We start from the raw sequence: 15,902 nt of genomic DNA on the forward strand, positions 1-15,902 counted from the left end.
TGGCAAAGATCTTGATTAATTTTTCTCAAGAAGTTTCTATAATCTGCATACAAATTACTTCAATTACAGAGTTTTCAGACATGGGCTGATTAATTTGGCTGCTTCAAGCACATCACTGGAATGGGAAGTAATTAGATTCCATGTGTGATACTTGCATCAATACATATTTAGAATGTACTCTGCACCTCCTGTGATATGCTAAGTTGCTTCATCCCCAAAATCCTTCTGTCACAACAGCAATGAATATACTGTTATATTTGGCTTATTCTGTTAATCCAATGCTCCACAAACTTCTCTGAAAAGACTTTTGTTAGGTAGCTTGCATTTGGCTTGGTCATAATGGAGAAACACTCCCGGCTTCATAGGGAAGAAGGATTTGCCAAAGAGTTTTCATAAATGCAACTTTTAAGGGGCTATTTGGAGTAGATTTGATGCAGTGTCATACACAGATACAAAGACGTTCCAATTAAAAGACTTTTGCAACAGCAAGCTGCAAAAGAAATGACTGCTACCCTCTATTAAATTCTTACTGATGATTCATGACTGATATATCAAATAAAAATGTCTGAAAGTTCAAGACAACATATATAACATATATTTTACATTCAGAGAGCTATCTATATAATATTCAGTACCTATTCAGATAGTACAGACTTTCAGTGACATGAAGAAATAGCATCTTAACCTTCCATATTACATAAAAGAAACACAAGTAATTTTGGACTCAAAAGATACTGTTCAAAGAGGCAGATTTTACAGTAACAAGTCTACTATAGTTACTAGAAATGTTTTGCTGAGCTAATTAACAAAAAAAAATGAAATCAGATGAGATGTCAAGAGGAAGGGGGTACTTTATGCCTAATGCATTATTAGGCATTTACTCATATGTTCTGTTAGTAAAAGAAACTCTTTAAAATATATATTCTACTGAGAAGCTCATGGTTTAGATCATATTTCAACAGAAACATTTACTAGTAGAATTGTGAAAATAGCGTGTCATGGCAGCTCCTCAGTTTGGTACTTTTCAAGAAAAAAAACATGCTTTAAGAAATTATTTTGAAAGAAATATTTTAGGATTTAATAGACTGAAAAGAGAAGCTTCATTAGTGCTTTCTGGTTTTAGGCATCTATTTTTAACCACCTCAATCCCTCAAAGTTTATATCAATGTAAAACAAACAAAAATAATTAAAAACCAAACCAGCATTTAAGTTGCAACTACAAGCCAAGTATTTCTAGCACTCAGGACTCATGCATTTTCTTCAGCATATTTTATATTTCCCCAAAATATGCAAAACCTCAAAATGCTAGACCCAAAGCCACAAGAACAGGACCATATCAGTGTTCTTACCTGTGTGCTTTCGGAGGTGCTCTTTAAAATGTCCAAAGTGATCAAACTGCTTATCACAGTATTGGCATATATGTATTTTCTTGCCAGGTCTTTGCTTCTTGCTAGCACCGCCTTCATCAAGGTGGTGACAGGTGAGGTGTTGTTTCAAAGCACTCTCTCGTAGGTAGCTTTTATTGCATAGATCACACTTGTAACTCTCAGCAGAGTGTGTTTTCGTGTGTTCCTTAAAATGGTAAAACAATTTAAATGAACGGTTACATTTTTCACAGTGGAATAAATTCTTCACATGTGACACTTGAAGTTCCACAAGTTCAATATCTTCTACCTGTTTGCATGAGGAATCAGTTGCACCACCTTCTTCTTGAATCTGGCATTTTGTCTCTCCTTGACGATACTTACTGGTGATATCTGCCAAAAGAGCCAAAGCAGATTCATCTGATGTACCTGTTGTATGTATGTATTTTATAGATTGCTCTGCAGAAGCTACTTCAAGTGTTTCAATGCTGTCATCTTCCACTTCAATCGTCCTTTCAGCAATCTCAACCTCAATTTCAACAGGCTCTGATTCTGCAGATGGCAGTGTTTCTGTGATGACATTGGACGTTTCAGCAATCTTCCTCTTTTTTGCTTTATTTTTACCTTGTCTTTGATTTGATTCTAAGGGTGATAAATTTTCTTTGCTCCTGCAAAACATTTACATAAACATAGTTAAGATCCATAAGCACTTACTTAACAATTCCTGCCTGATGCTGAGCTGCATTAAACACTAGCTAGATGTTTCTCAAAGAAGCTGAATGATGAGTGGCCACATAACCTGCACCCATTTCAGATGTTAATTTGTCCTTAATCTATACTCCTTAGAGCTGTAGAACAGCACAGTTAAAGCTGTGGAGCCTTTAACATAAGGTTATTAGGGTGTTTTAAATGGCTCAATTTGAATGATACAAAGCACCTATCAAGAAGAAAGGCCAATTAGTCTAATGGCATAGGTTTATACAAGAAATGCAAAATGCTGTATTTTTGCCTGCCTACTCAGAAATAAGATTCAAGTTCTTTCTACACTATTCACCTCTCAAGCTCTGGAGTGCATGAAACTGCCTCCAGCACTTAGAACTTCTTACAAAACACTACAGCTGTGACTTCACACAATGATTATTATAACACCTTGTACTTTAGGAAAACACACACCTAACAGTTGTAGTAAAAAAGAAAAACACCACTGGGATGTGAAAAGAGTATTTTAATTTAATTTATCTGGGCTTAAGCACAGCTTCTAGCTCTGTTCTTCTTTTCCTTGCACCATAAATACAAAACCCCCTTCTTTCAAGATGTCAGAGATAGCATCCCATCTCAAACATGGACAGAGCTGACTGGGTGTCTCAGCTTGGAGACAAATTCTAGGAGAAAAATGCTGTAAAATGAGTTTTTCTCTCTAAAAAGAGAGGGCTTCAATAACTCCCATTTCTTCTGCCAATGAGAGAAATGGATACCAGGGGATGAAAGTGAAAAAAACCCAGGGAACTGTTTATTAACATAAGAATTACAGCATTTACTAGTGCTGCATAACCAACAAACATTATACATTAGTGGGAATTAATTGCAGACTAGACAGTTTAGCTTGATGGACTGATCTGAATCCTGGTTAAACAGCTCTACCAGTGTAGAGAGACTCAAAGTGATACCAATTAGAACACAGTTTTTTGATTTCAAGTGTCTTAAATTTCTCAAACAGACAGCAATGGTCTGCTTTTCCCTAAATGAAAAAAAAAGTTCTTTTGGTGATACCATGTTTAATCTCAATAATGTCAAAAAAGGGTATTGTTGTGGTTAGAGAGTAGAACTAGAAATGCACAATCCTATCTTTTCTATCAAAAAACCACAACATAGTTATTCAGCTCTGCTACCAATCAACAGAATAACTTGATTCCAAAAAACAAAAAACAAAAAAAAAAAACCACTGATGTTGAAAAACAAGTTTCCAGGGTACCATGTCATGGAGGTTTTGTTTGTTTGGCTACTAGAGGAACTCCGTGTCAGAGCCATTCTCCTTAGCTTAGTGTGTCTATGGGTAGATAAAGAAGAAACAACAGTCTTTCCTTAGCCTGAACACAAAGACCTTTCAGCATTCTAGAAGAGAAAGCAAGGATAACTGTAATGCTGGGAGTTATTTATTGCCACTCCCCCTGCTTCATGACAGAAGAATAGTATAGCTTACAGAAGAAATGAGAACATGACAGCACTTTGTAAAAGAGAAGGAAGAGGAAGAAAAATAGCATGATGGGAATGGCACCTGCTTTTCTCAGGTTGGAGTTTGGTAATGCATTACAGTTCCTTGTACTGGATAAAAGGTGCTAGAGCAACATTTGATTAAGTACTGAACCCATATAAAACCAATTATAACAACTACATTTGTTCAAGAAGTTTGAGACACTAAATTTGCAACAAGAACCTTTAAAATCACTGCCTATTCTCTTGAAAGCAGAAAGCTGCATGAAATCAAAAGAGTAGTTCAAACTTGTTAATGTGGTCTAATTACCTGAGAGATATCATCACAGTACAGCCAGCTGTCAATCAGGTGCGGGCAGTCAGTATAGAAGCCTGGTATTAGTTATCACAAAGTCACAGCCCTACAATGTCTGCAACATTTACCAGCCATGTCACTTGTCATCGAGTTCTAGCCCAAAGAATGTGACATTCATTTGTTTAGCTTGTATAATTCTGACCCCTATCTTATAGTAGAAGAGTATACAATACCACATGAGCTTAGGAGGTTTCAGGATAAAGAAGAGCACTGGAAAATACCGGCAGCTCTCATACAAGGATTCTTAAGACTCTACATTTCAGTGTTGGGAAGAAAAAGGCTTATGTGTTTACCTGATTTCAAGTGCTTTGATAGCTTCTAACATCTGTAGATATTCAGCTGCTTTCCAAACATCATTTGCTTCTTCCTCACCTTGGACCATTAGTTTTGCTGTATAGGTGAACTCGATTAGGTGACGAAATGCCATGTTACTTACACCTGTTTACAAGCAAGAAAAACAGTATCTTTTAACAATTCCTCAGTCTTTTACACTTGCCTGCTCACAGTACTCCAATAGCCAGTTTCAAGAAGATGCCACCCTTGAAAGGCTCACACTGGAATAAAAAGTCTACTATAAAAACAGGTGAATGTGGAACAACTACAGTCATTCCATAACAAAGATAAAAAAGATAAGATGGACAAAAAGCTACTTGTATAAAATAAAAAAGTTCAAATTTAAACATAAAAATATGATCTCTCTCTCAAGAGATCTCTGAGCAGCAAGTTATTAGAAGCTGCATTGCTCCAGGAAATTTCTTACCTACTAGGAAGGTATTGCTCCACATCTATCCTGTTCTTGCATCCCAGCAAATGTATCTTTTTATTTTTAATTTTTCTTCAGGAGAAGTTTTTTTCTAGTGGCAATACCTACCTGTACTGGTTTTTGTTGGGACAGATTTAAATTTCTTCATAGTAGCTAGCATGGGGCTATGTTTTGGATTTGTGCTCAATCATAGAATGGTTTGGGTTGGAAGGGACCTTAAAGATCATCTTGTTTCAACTCTCTGCCATGGGCAGAGACACCTTCCACTAGACCAGGTTGTTCCAAACTCCATCCAACCTGGGCTTGAACACTTCCAGGGATGAAAAATCCACAACTTCTCTGGGCAACCTGTGCAGGGTCTCGTTACCCTCACAGTAAAGAGTTTTTTCCTAATATCTAATCTAAACCTACTGTCTGTCAGTGTGAAGCCATTCCTCCTTGTCTTGTCACTCCAGACCTTTGTAAATAGTCACTCTCCATCTTTCCCGTAAACTCCCTTCAGGTGGTGGAAGGCCCCAATTAGGTCACCCTGAAGCTTTTCTTCTCCAGGCTGAACAATCCCAATTCTCCTAACCTTTCCTCATAGCAGAGGTGCTCCAGCCCTCTGATCATCTTGGTGGCCTCCTCTGGACTTGCTCAAAGAGGTTGATGTCCCTCCTGTGCTGAAACAGTGTTGATAACACACTGCTGTTTCAGTTACTGCTGAGCAGCGCTTACACAGATCCAAGGCCTTTTCTGCTTCTCACACTGGCCTGACAGTGAGTGGACTGGGGGTGTGTGGGCAGTTGGTAGGAGACACAGCCAGGACAGGTGACTCCAACTGACCAAAGGAATATTCCAGACCATATGACATCATGCTCAGTATATAAAGTGTGTGTGGGAGGCAGGTGGAGGGGACACTGCTAGGGGATTGGCTGGGCATTGGTCAGTTGGTGGCAAGCAACTGTTTTATTTTGCATCACTTGTCTTCCTTGGGTTTTTCCCCTCTTTTTTTTTTCTCTTTTACTTATAATTTTCACAAAATTATTATTTCTTTTTGTCGTGGTTTAAGAGGAAATGAAGTTTTTGTGATGGTGTGGGCAAGCCAATCAGTGTTCAGATTTAATATTGGCACCTGGTTTGTCCACTGAGAGCATGGATACGCCTCTGAGAACACAGGGGTTAAAAGCTGTGATCTGCCAGGGGAACTTCCTCTTGGAGTCCCGCTTGAGAGTGAGCAGACCCCCCTGCCCGGCCGAGCTGGGGGGGGGGGGGGAGGGAGCCATGTGGCCAGAGAGAGGTAGGCCAGGCCTGGGCCCAAGGGTGGAGGAGAACATTGCAAGGGCTTCGGGCAGCCATACTCCATTCCCCCCCCCCCCCCCCCCCCCCCGGAGAGAGAGAGAGAGACAGAGCCGGTGCCGGTGATAGTGGCCCGGCGTGAAGGAGAAGGGGGGGGGTGCCCAGCAGGGCAGCCAGGCGTGGGAGTTCATGAAGCAAACCGGCAGAGCCTGGGACTTTTAACCCTTCTGGGGAGGATGGAAACCTTGCAAATGCTGATTCCTCCTGAAGTTGATGAGATTGAGAGGATGTTGAGAAGAATCCTAGGTGGGAGGAGATGATGGAGTGGCCTTTGGCTGGACTTTTCTTGTATAGCCACAGCAGGACCCCCTTGTGTTCCTGTGACACAGAGACTGCATTCTAGGGGGAGGCGATGGCTCAGAGCCAGGAGAGTGCAGTGATGTGGAGGAGTGTGAACAGAGACGACAGGTGAGGAGGGTGGTGGTGGTGCCCTCCGCTTCGAAGAAGAGGAAGAGGAAGATGATCTCTGTTCAAGAGACCCCTCGGCCCCAGGGGGTGAAATTTGGGGGGGACAGGTGTCCCAAAAGGAGAGGGACTGTGCTCTTTTTGGAACTGGACAAAGTATCCTTAAAGGGAAAAACCCTAGAAGCAGCTCTGATCCATGTGCAGTGGTGAGAGCACTGGACATGGAAGGAAGAAGTCACGATGGCAAAATGTTCTCCGGGCGGTGCCACATGTGACATGGAAACACGAGAAGTTTCGACTGTTTCCTGGGGAAGTCTGTGGTGCAAGAGGGACTCCTCTCTTCTCGAGGAATTGAGAACTGATTATCTAAAGGGTGGATTTGGTGGTAATGGAATTGGAAATCTAGGTGGGGGGAGGAGGAAGAAATTTGGAAGGTTTTCATCTTGGGTTCTATGTGTTTTGTGTGTTTTCCTTAGTGTTTTCCTTTGTAGTTTTAGGTTAATAAATTTTTTTTTTCCTTTAAACCTCAAGTTGGAGCCTGCTCTGCTCTGTCTCTGATCACATCTCACAGTGGGTGCCAGGGAAGGAGGTGATCTCGTGGGGGCACTGGCATTGCGCCAGGCTCAAACCATGACACTTTTTAATTATTAAACTGGTTTTATCGCAATCCACAAGTTCATTTCTTGCTTTTACACTTCTGATTCTCCCCCCGCCCCCCCATCCCACTGGTGGAAAATGAGCCAGCCTGGCTCTGTGGTGCTTAGTTGCCAGTCAGGGTTAAACCACAACATTACCTCACAACTCAAGAGCTGATATCTAGAAAATTAATCAATATGATCAAGCATGCATTTAAGCCCATACCAGAATCACAGAATCACAGAATTTCTAGGTTGGAAGAGACCTTTAAGATCATCGAGTCCAACCCACGCTCCAACACCTCAACTAAATCATGGCACCAAGCACCACATCCGGTCTTTTTTAAAACACATCGAGGGATGGTGACTCTACCACCTCCCTGGGCAGATGATTCCAGTATTTGACCACTCTTTCTGTGAAAAACTTCCTCCTTAATTCTAGCCTGTATCTCCCTTGACGCAGCTTGAGATTGTGTCCTCTTGTTCTGTCTGTTGTTGCCCAGAGAAAGAGACCGACCCCCAGCTCACCACAACCACCCTTCAGGAAGTTGAAGAGAGTGATAAGGTCACCTCTGAGTCTCCTTTTCTCCAGGCTGAACAACCCCAGCTCCTTCAGTTGTTCTTCATACGGCTTGTGTTCCAAGCCCCTCACCAGCCTCGTTGCTCTCCTTTGGACACACTCAAGCATCTCAACGTCCCTCCTAAACTGAGGGGCCCAGAACTGGACGCAATACTCAAGGTGTGGCCTCACCAGTGCCGAGTACAGGGGAAGAATTACCTCCCTGCTCCTGCTGGCCACACTATTCCTGATACTAGCCAGGATGCCATTGGCCGTCTTGGCCACCTGGGCACACTGCTGGCTCATGTTCAGTCGACTGTCAACCAGCACCCCCAGGTCCCTTTCCTCCTGAGCACTGTCCAGCCACACCATCCCCAGCCTATAACGTTGCAGGGGGTTATTGTGGCCAAAGTGCAGGACTCGGCACTTGGACTTATTGAACTTCATCCCATTAGATTCTGCCCATCCATCCAACCGTTCCAGGTCCCTCTGCAAAGCCCTCCGTCCCTCTAACAGATCGACATGTGCTCCCAGCTTAGTGTCATCTGCAAATTTGCTAATGAAACACTCTAAACCGTCATCCATATCATCAATAAAAATATTAAACAGAACTGGTCCCAGCACAGACCCCTGAGGGACACCACTGGTGACTGGCCATCAGCTGGATGCAGCACCATTCACCACTACTCTCTGGGCCCGGCCATCCAGCCAGTTCTTAACCCAGCAAAGAGTGCTCCTGTCCAAGCCACGGGCTGCAGCTTGTCTAGGAGTGTGCTGTGGGAGACAGTGCCAAAGGCCTTGCTGATATCCAAATAAACAACGTCTACAGCCTTCCCTGCATCCACTAGGCGGGTTACCTGGTCATAGAAGGTGACCAGGTTGGTTAAACATGACCTACCCTTCCTAAACCCATGCTGACTGGGTCTGATACCCTGGCCATCCCGTCAATTCTGTGTGATGGCACTTAATATAAACGGTTCCATTATTTTGTCAGGGACTGGTGTCAGGCTGACTGGTCTATAATTACCAGGATCCTCCTTTGCACCCTTTTTGTGAATGGGTATCACATTGGCAGCTTCCAGTCATCCAGAACCTCACCAGTGCCCAGGACTGTTGGTAAATGATGGAGAGTGGCTTTGCAAGCTCATTTGCCAGCTCTTTCATTACCCTGGGGTGGATCCCGTCTGGTCCCATAGATTTATGAACATCCAAGCATTTCAGTAGTTCTTTGACTGCCTCCTCTTGGATAATGGGAGCACCATTCTGCTCCCTGACACCATCAACCACTCCAAGCAGGCAGGTGTCTTGAGGGCAGGTCATCTTCCCACTAAAAACTGAGGCAAAGTAGGCATTAAGCACTTCTGCCTTCTCCTCATCTGCAGATACCAAGTTCCCTCCCTTGTTCAACAAAGAACAAAGGCTGGTCTTACCCTTCCTTCTAGCATTAATGTATTTGTAAAAACATTTTTTATTATCCTTTACAGAAGTCGCCATTCTAAGTTCAAAATGAGCTTTGGCCTCCCTATTTTTTTTTTCTGCATGCTCCAGCAGCCTTCTTGAATACTTCCTTAGAGACCTGACCCTCCTTCCAACGCTGATACATCCTCTTTTTATTCCTAAGTTCTTCCAAAACCTCCTTGCCCAGCTAGGCTGGACGTTTACCCCATTGACTGATCTTTTGGCACACAGGGACAGTCTGTTCCTGTGCCCTCAAGATCTCTGTTTTGAGGCATGCCCACCTTTCCTGAACTCCTTTGTTTTTAAGGGTTGTTCCCCAAGGGATGCTCTGAATAAGTCTCCTAAACAGGCCAAAGTCTGCCCTCCGGAAGTTCAGTGTAAGAGTCTTACTGGTGCTCCTCCTGACTTCACCAAATATTGAGAACTCTATTATTTCATGATCAGTCTGCCCCAAGTGACCTCCAGCCACCACATCTCCCACCAGCCCATCTCTATTTGCAAACAGCAGATCTAACACAGCCCCTCCCCTGGTGGATTCACCCACCAGCTGCGACAGAAAGTTGTCCTCCATACATTCTAAGAATTTCCTGGATTGCCTCTTTACTGCTGTATTAAGTTCCCAGCAGATGTCTGGTAGGTTGAAGTCGCCCACAAGAACAAGGGCTGATGATCTTGAAACATTACCAAGCTGCTTGTAGAATAAGTAATCTACCTCTTCTTCCTGGTCGGGTGGACGATATCAGACTCCCAGTAGGGTGTCAGCCTTGTTGGCCTTCCCCTTAATTCTTACCCATAGACATTCAACTCCATCTTCCTTAGTTTCAATTTCTACAGCATCGAAAGTCTGCTTAATATAAAGGGCCACCCCTCCTCCTCTTCTTCCTTTCCTGTCTCTTCTGAAGAGCTTGTATCCATCCAGTGCAGTACTCCAGCTATGTGAGTCATCCCACCATGTTTCCGTGATGGCAACTACATCATAGCTCTGCAGTTGCACCATGGCCTCCAGCTCTTCTTGTTTGTTGCCCAAGCTGTGTGCATTGGTATACACGCACCTCAGCTGGGCTACTGACTTCACCCCTAACTTAGCCTTGCAACCCTTGGGCCTGCTTCCAGATAGCTCAGCTGCTTCCCCTTCCCCCTTCAAACCTAGTTTAAAGCCCTCTCAATGAGGTCTGCCAGTTCATGAACTAAAAACCTTTTGCCCTTAATAGAGAGATGTACCCCATCTGGTTCTAGCAGAGCAGATGCTGTAAAAGCTTCCCCATGATCAAAGAATCCAAAATTTTGCTGATGACACCAACCCTTAAGCCACTTGTTGATGATACGGATTCTCCTGTTTCTTTCATCATTTTCCTCTGCTACCAAAGGAACTGAGCAGAACACTACCTGTGCTCCTGCCCTACCAACTACCTGACCCAGTACCCTGAAGTCCTTTCTAATTGCCTTGACACTCCTCTTTTCAGTCTCACCACTGCCAGCCTGGAGTATCAGCAGTGGGTAATAATCAGAGGGCTGAATCAGCCCAGGAAGTCTCTCAGTGATATTTTGTACCCGGGCCCCAGGGAGGCAACAGACCTCCCTGTGGGATGGGTCTGGTCGACATATGGGGCCCTCAGTTCCCTTCAGAAGGGAATCACCTACTATGATTACCCTTCTTTTCTTCTTAATGTTAGAGGTAGTGATCCATCTTACAGATGAATCATAATTAGGGGGTTCACTGGGCAGACAATTTTCTCCTAAATCATCTAGTTGGGTCCCTAGATCCAGGACCTCATACCTATTCTGAAGTGGTACCTGGCCACTACTACATTCATTTTGAGCATGAGCACACAACTCTAAAGGTTTTAATTTGCATGAATCAGACTACCTTCAATCTCCACCAAGGGCTCCTGAGTGAAATCTTGAAAGAATTTGTAGAAGAACTGGCTACAGGCAGCAAGAACAGCCTTATGAGCTTTGAAATGGTGACCTACAAAGAGAGAGAAAAAATTTGGTTTAGGATAACACCTTCTTCACTCATGGTGCAGAATAAGTGCAGATGCAGAGAACAGCTGCAGAATCACCCAGTCTATAAATCTATTCCAGCAGCTCATAGTTACTTAGCATGTCTCTTTGTAACATGGGATACCACTGCAGCTAGCCTGTCCCATCTTATGCAGATCCTTGCTGACATCAGTGACCTTGTTGAAGCTCTTCAATTTAGTCAGCTGAAGGACTCACTCAAGAGTGTTTCTCTTTTCAAATATTTAAGCTGTGGGAAATTCCTGTTCAAACATTTTCCTGTGTGTCTTGAGCTCAGCTTTCAGATTTTATCCAAGCTTGTTGTGGTTTGACACTGGCCAAATGCCAAGCACCCATGAAAGCTGTTCGCTCATCTTCTCTTGCTCTCAGTTGGGCAGAGGAGAGGGAAAAAAAATAACAAAGGGCTCATGAGTTGAGATGATGTATTGGTTTTGCACGGCCTGGTTTTTGGTAGCAGGGGGGCCACAGAGGTGGCTCCTGTGGGAAGCTGCTGGAAACTCTCACTATGTCCAGCTGAGCCAATCCCTGATAGCTCTGAAGATGGACATGCTGCTGGCCAAAACTGGGCCAATGTGAGAGGTTGGTAATGCCTCTATGATGACATATTTAAGAAGAAAATCAAAGCAAAGTCACACAGTTTTTCTTCTAGTCAGAGAAGAGGAGGAGGTGAGAACATGTGAGGGAAAACAACATGGTGACACCAAGGTCAGTGGAGAAGGAGGGGGAGGAGGTGCTCCAGGTGCCGGAGCCGAGATTCCTCTGCAGGCTGTGGTGAAGACCATGGTGAAGCAGGTTGTTCCCCTGCAGCCCATGGAGGAGGTGCTCACACCAGAGTGGGTGGATGCCTGGAGGAGGCTGTGATCCAGTGGAAGACCTGGTGGAGAGAGAGGGCCCTTTCTTCCAGGCTGGAGCAGCCTGTCCTTGGAGGACTGCACCCTGTGAAGAGTGACCCACATGACAGCAGTTTTGGGAGGATTGATTTCCCGTGGGGGGAATTCACATTGCAGCAGGTACAGTAAGACTGCTGCCCATGAGAGTGGACCCATGCTGGAGAAGTTAATGGAGAAATGTCTCCTGTGGGAGGGACCCCATGATCTCACAGGGGAAGGACTCCTCTCCTGGAGCAGCAGGAGAAAGTCTCTGTAATGAACTGACCCAAAAACCCCCATGCCCTGTCTCTCTGCACTGTCAGTAGGAAGGGGCTGGGGGGGGAAAGGTGTTTTAAGGGCTTATTTTACTTCTCATTATCCTCCTCTGATTCTGTTAGTAATAAATTCACTTTGTACCTCTAAGCTGAGCCTGTTTTGCCCTTGAAGTGTTTTTCTCCTAGTCCTTATCTCAACTCATAAACCCTTCATTAATTTTTTTTTTCTCTCCTCTGCTTAGCTGTGGCAGGGGAGGGTGAGTGACTCTCATGGGTGCCTGGCATTGGGCCAGTGTCAATCCACGACAGATGAGGATTGGGAGAAAACATTCCAAGGGCAAAACAGATTCAAATTTAAAGGTATAAGGTAAATTTATTATTAACAGAGTCAGAGGAAGATAATGAGAAGTAAAATAGGACTTTGAAACACCTTTTTTCCCTCCCAACCCCTGCCTCTTTCCCACCAACAGTGCAGAGAGAGTGGGGATTTTGGTCAGTTCGTCACCCAAGACCTTCTTCTGTTCACTCAGGGAGAGGAGTCTTTTCTCTGCTATGCCATGGTGTCCCTCCCACAGGAGACAGTTCTCTGTGAACTTCTCCAGCATGGCTCCAATCTCACGAGCAGCAGTCCTGCCAAAATTGCTGCAATGTGAGTCCCTGTCACAGGCAAACAGCCTTTCTGAAACTGCTGCGGCATGGGTCACTAATCCACAGGGTTCAGTCTTCTAAGGATAGGCTGCTCTAGTTTGGAAGCAAGAGCCTTCTCTCTATCTGTGGAAGCATGGGCCCACTCTCTGTATTCAGGTCTCCCACTAGATCACAGCTTTCTTCAGCATCCACCCGCTCCAGCGTGAGTACTTCTTTCATAGGCTGTGAGTGGATCTCTGCATCCCCCGTGGACTTCATGGGCTGCAGAGGAACAGCTTACTTTACCAGTCCTCACCACGGCCTGCAGAGGAATCTCGGCTCCGGGGCTTGGAGCATCTCCTCCCCGTTTTTTAACACTGACCTTGGTACCGCCATATTGTTTTCCCTCACATGTCCTCACTTCCTCCTCTTCTCTGATTAGAAGAAAAACTACTGTCCGTAAGTGCCATTGCCAACAAGTTCCACCAATTCAAAGATTCCTGCATGATCCCGCAGCACCAAAAGGTCAATCTTGTTTAGGTTCTGCACTGGGGAGTTGCTAGCCATGTTTGCGGCCAGGAGGCTCTGCTGCCACCATGTAGTCAGTGGCGGCCGCCACAACACTGGCACTATTTAACACCTCTCTTCATGTGGGGCGCCAGGAAGGAGAAGCCACTGCCGCCACCCCTGCCCTTCTGCCCGCAGCACAGCTAGCTACGGGGGGGCCAGGCAAACAAATCTCACCACAGGCTGCACCAAGATGGCACCTCACCACCCCTTGAAAAACTGCACAAGCACAGTTAAATTTTCTTCACAAATATGTCAGCACAGAGGCATTACCAACCTCCCTAATTGGGCCAGCAGAATGTGTTGTATTGTGTTCTTATATGTTTTAGTTGCATTAAGTTGTACTTTGTTTTATCCCAGTTCCCCCCTGTTAGAATGGTTCTGCCCCTGCTGCCTTCTCCCTTCTTTTTAATGTCAATCTCCCTACCCCCTCCCCCTGTTCCCCAAAAGTGGCTGAACCCTTCCCTTAACCCCTCCCCGGTGTCCTGTCCTTCACTCAACGGCCCATCCCCTCCCTCTAGAAACTTCTACCAAGGGCATCGAGTGATAGGTTCAGGCACTGGGACCCCTCCCTCTGGTGGCCCCTATTGGTCCCCCAACCTGCCTGTTTCCCTGATCCCCATGCTCTCCTGTATCCCCATTGGCAGGCAGGAAAACCCCTCCCTGGTTTACTCCCCCCTTTATAACACCCTGCAGACCCCATTTCTGGGGTCTTCAGATGGCTGGATTCCCTGGGTTAAGGACCTCCTTTGAGCTCCGGAATAAACCTGGACTTTGCCCCCAGCTGGAGTCCACTCTCCTTCTTCTACCAACATCGTGCTAGTGTCTCCTCTGAAAGGTGAAAGCCTTAGCCGCTCTCCCGACCTCCCGAGGAACAGGACAGTGTCCCTCGCTGCTCGCAGTGCCAGAACAACCCGGCAGAGCCATCAGAGGTTGGCTCTGTCAGACATGGTGGAAGCTTCTAGCAGCTTCTCACTGAAGCTACTGCTGTGGCCCTCCTCCGCTAACAAAATCTAGGCTGTGCGAAATCAACACAAAGCTCTCCTCAGATTTTGCTGCTCTTACATATGGATGTATTTAATCATCATTTCTGCCATCATAAAGATCCCTGCAGAACAAAATTGGTTTATCTCTATTCTTCCTGTTTTCCAGACTGTGTATTCCCATCATGGTGTTGCCTTCTCCCTGGTCCAGGCATGAACATCCAGAAGGCTCCATGGGACGGAGGAAGGAGAACCAACATGTATTAGAACTACACAACTGCACAAGAAAACAGTTTTGAGCTCAATACATGGATTTGGTAATACTAGAGCAGGAACAAACATTCAGGATAAGTTTTGTGAAAGTGCTGTCAGTGAAACTAAGGTGATTCCAAATAATGATTTTTTTCTTCATTTGCTTACTTTTTTCTAATCCAGGCTCTGTAGGTCCCTTTTATTTCAAGTGAATTCTTGCTATTAATTTAAGAATCAGGTGGTACTCCTTTAGCTAGGTCTGTCCTAGTGGACACTTATCTTCGATGAAGTGATCACCCATTCTAAGACATGTTTGGGATAAGAAGCAATCTTAGGTGACCTATCAGACCCCACCTTTTCTGATGAGATAATAAGCATTTGCATCTCCATCTTCCCTTTAAACTAATACTTATGTCTTTAGAACACATAGAAAAAGATAAGTGAGTTGTTCTACCCTATTTTAACTATAGATTAAAATAGTAGGCAGATACCCAAGAAGCAAGAAAGCGGCCTTATTTCAAGCTGGTTTTTCTTTTTTTTTTTTTTTCTTTTTTTTTTTTTTTTTTTAATAATCAACCAATATTTGTACAAGTTCAGCTCCTTGTTCGGAAGGGGCTCCCTACTCTCCCCTTCTACTCTGCTCTCATGAAACCCCACCTGGAGCACTGTATCCAAGTCTAGTCCTCAGCACAAGAATAATGTGGACTTGTTATATCGGGTCCAGAGAAGGCCACAAAGATGCTCACAGGACTAAAAGACCTCTCCTATGAAGACAGGCAGAGAGAGTTGGAGCTATTCAGCCTGGAGAAGAAAATGCTTTGTGTTGGGAAGGATGAAAGTTTGACAAGAAAGTCTCACAGATATGTACGCTTGGCAGAAAGATTTTTGAATGTAGAGTCTGATGAAGAAATAGAGATGGAAGCAAGTTTTGATATGGAAGAAAAAAAATTGCTGAGCCAGTCTTACTGGATGACCAAGAAGGCAAAGGGTATGTTAGTTAGAAGGGGTTTTTATTACTTAGAGCAAAGGATAAACCCACCTCAAATAAGATGTTTTTACCAAGCAGAAAGATAGCACTGGCCAACAAGACTGCCAATGTTGCAAGTAGAAAAAAGGTCTCAGAATTTTCCACTGCAAGAAAACTGAAAAACAACTTCTAGCTAAACTGTAATGTACTGACTTTTAGTGATTGGAGAATGATAACATGAATATGGCAATT

At 44.4% G+C, this 15,902-nt stretch overlaps 2 protein-coding genes across 4 annotated transcripts in view; both read right to left on the reverse strand.

Moving 5' to 3' along the window:
• LOC127060973 (uncharacterized) overlaps positions 1-15,902 on the reverse strand; it is a 959,777-nt gene that overhangs the window by 889,091 nt on the left and 54,784 nt on the right. The window lies entirely within an intron of this gene.
• Positions 1-15,902, reverse strand: part of LOC103824902 (zinc finger protein 131-like) — a 54,055-nt gene that overhangs the window by 33,472 nt on the left and 4,681 nt on the right. The window contains exons 3-6 of one of the 3 annotated variants that reach the window (XM_050986357.1): positions 10,956-11,057; positions 4,224-4,368; positions 1,675-2,032; positions 1,350-1,572 (exon numbers count right to left, since the gene is read on the reverse strand). In XM_050986357.1, coding sequence (XP_050842314.1) covers positions 1,350-1,572; positions 1,675-2,032; positions 4,224-4,368; positions 10,956-11,057 — 828 coding nt within the window. Of the gene's footprint in view, positions 1-1,349; positions 2,033-4,223; positions 4,369-10,955; positions 11,058-15,902 lie in introns of all 3 variants that reach the window. The other 2 variants (XM_050986356.1, XM_050986358.1) reach the window with 2 other exon arrangements.

This window comes from Serinus canaria, chromosome W (genome assembly GCF_022539315.1).
Source record: "Serinus canaria isolate serCan28SL12 chromosome W, serCan2020, whole genome shotgun sequence".
Taxonomy (NCBI): Eukaryota; Metazoa; Chordata; class Aves; order Passeriformes; family Fringillidae; genus Serinus; species Serinus canaria.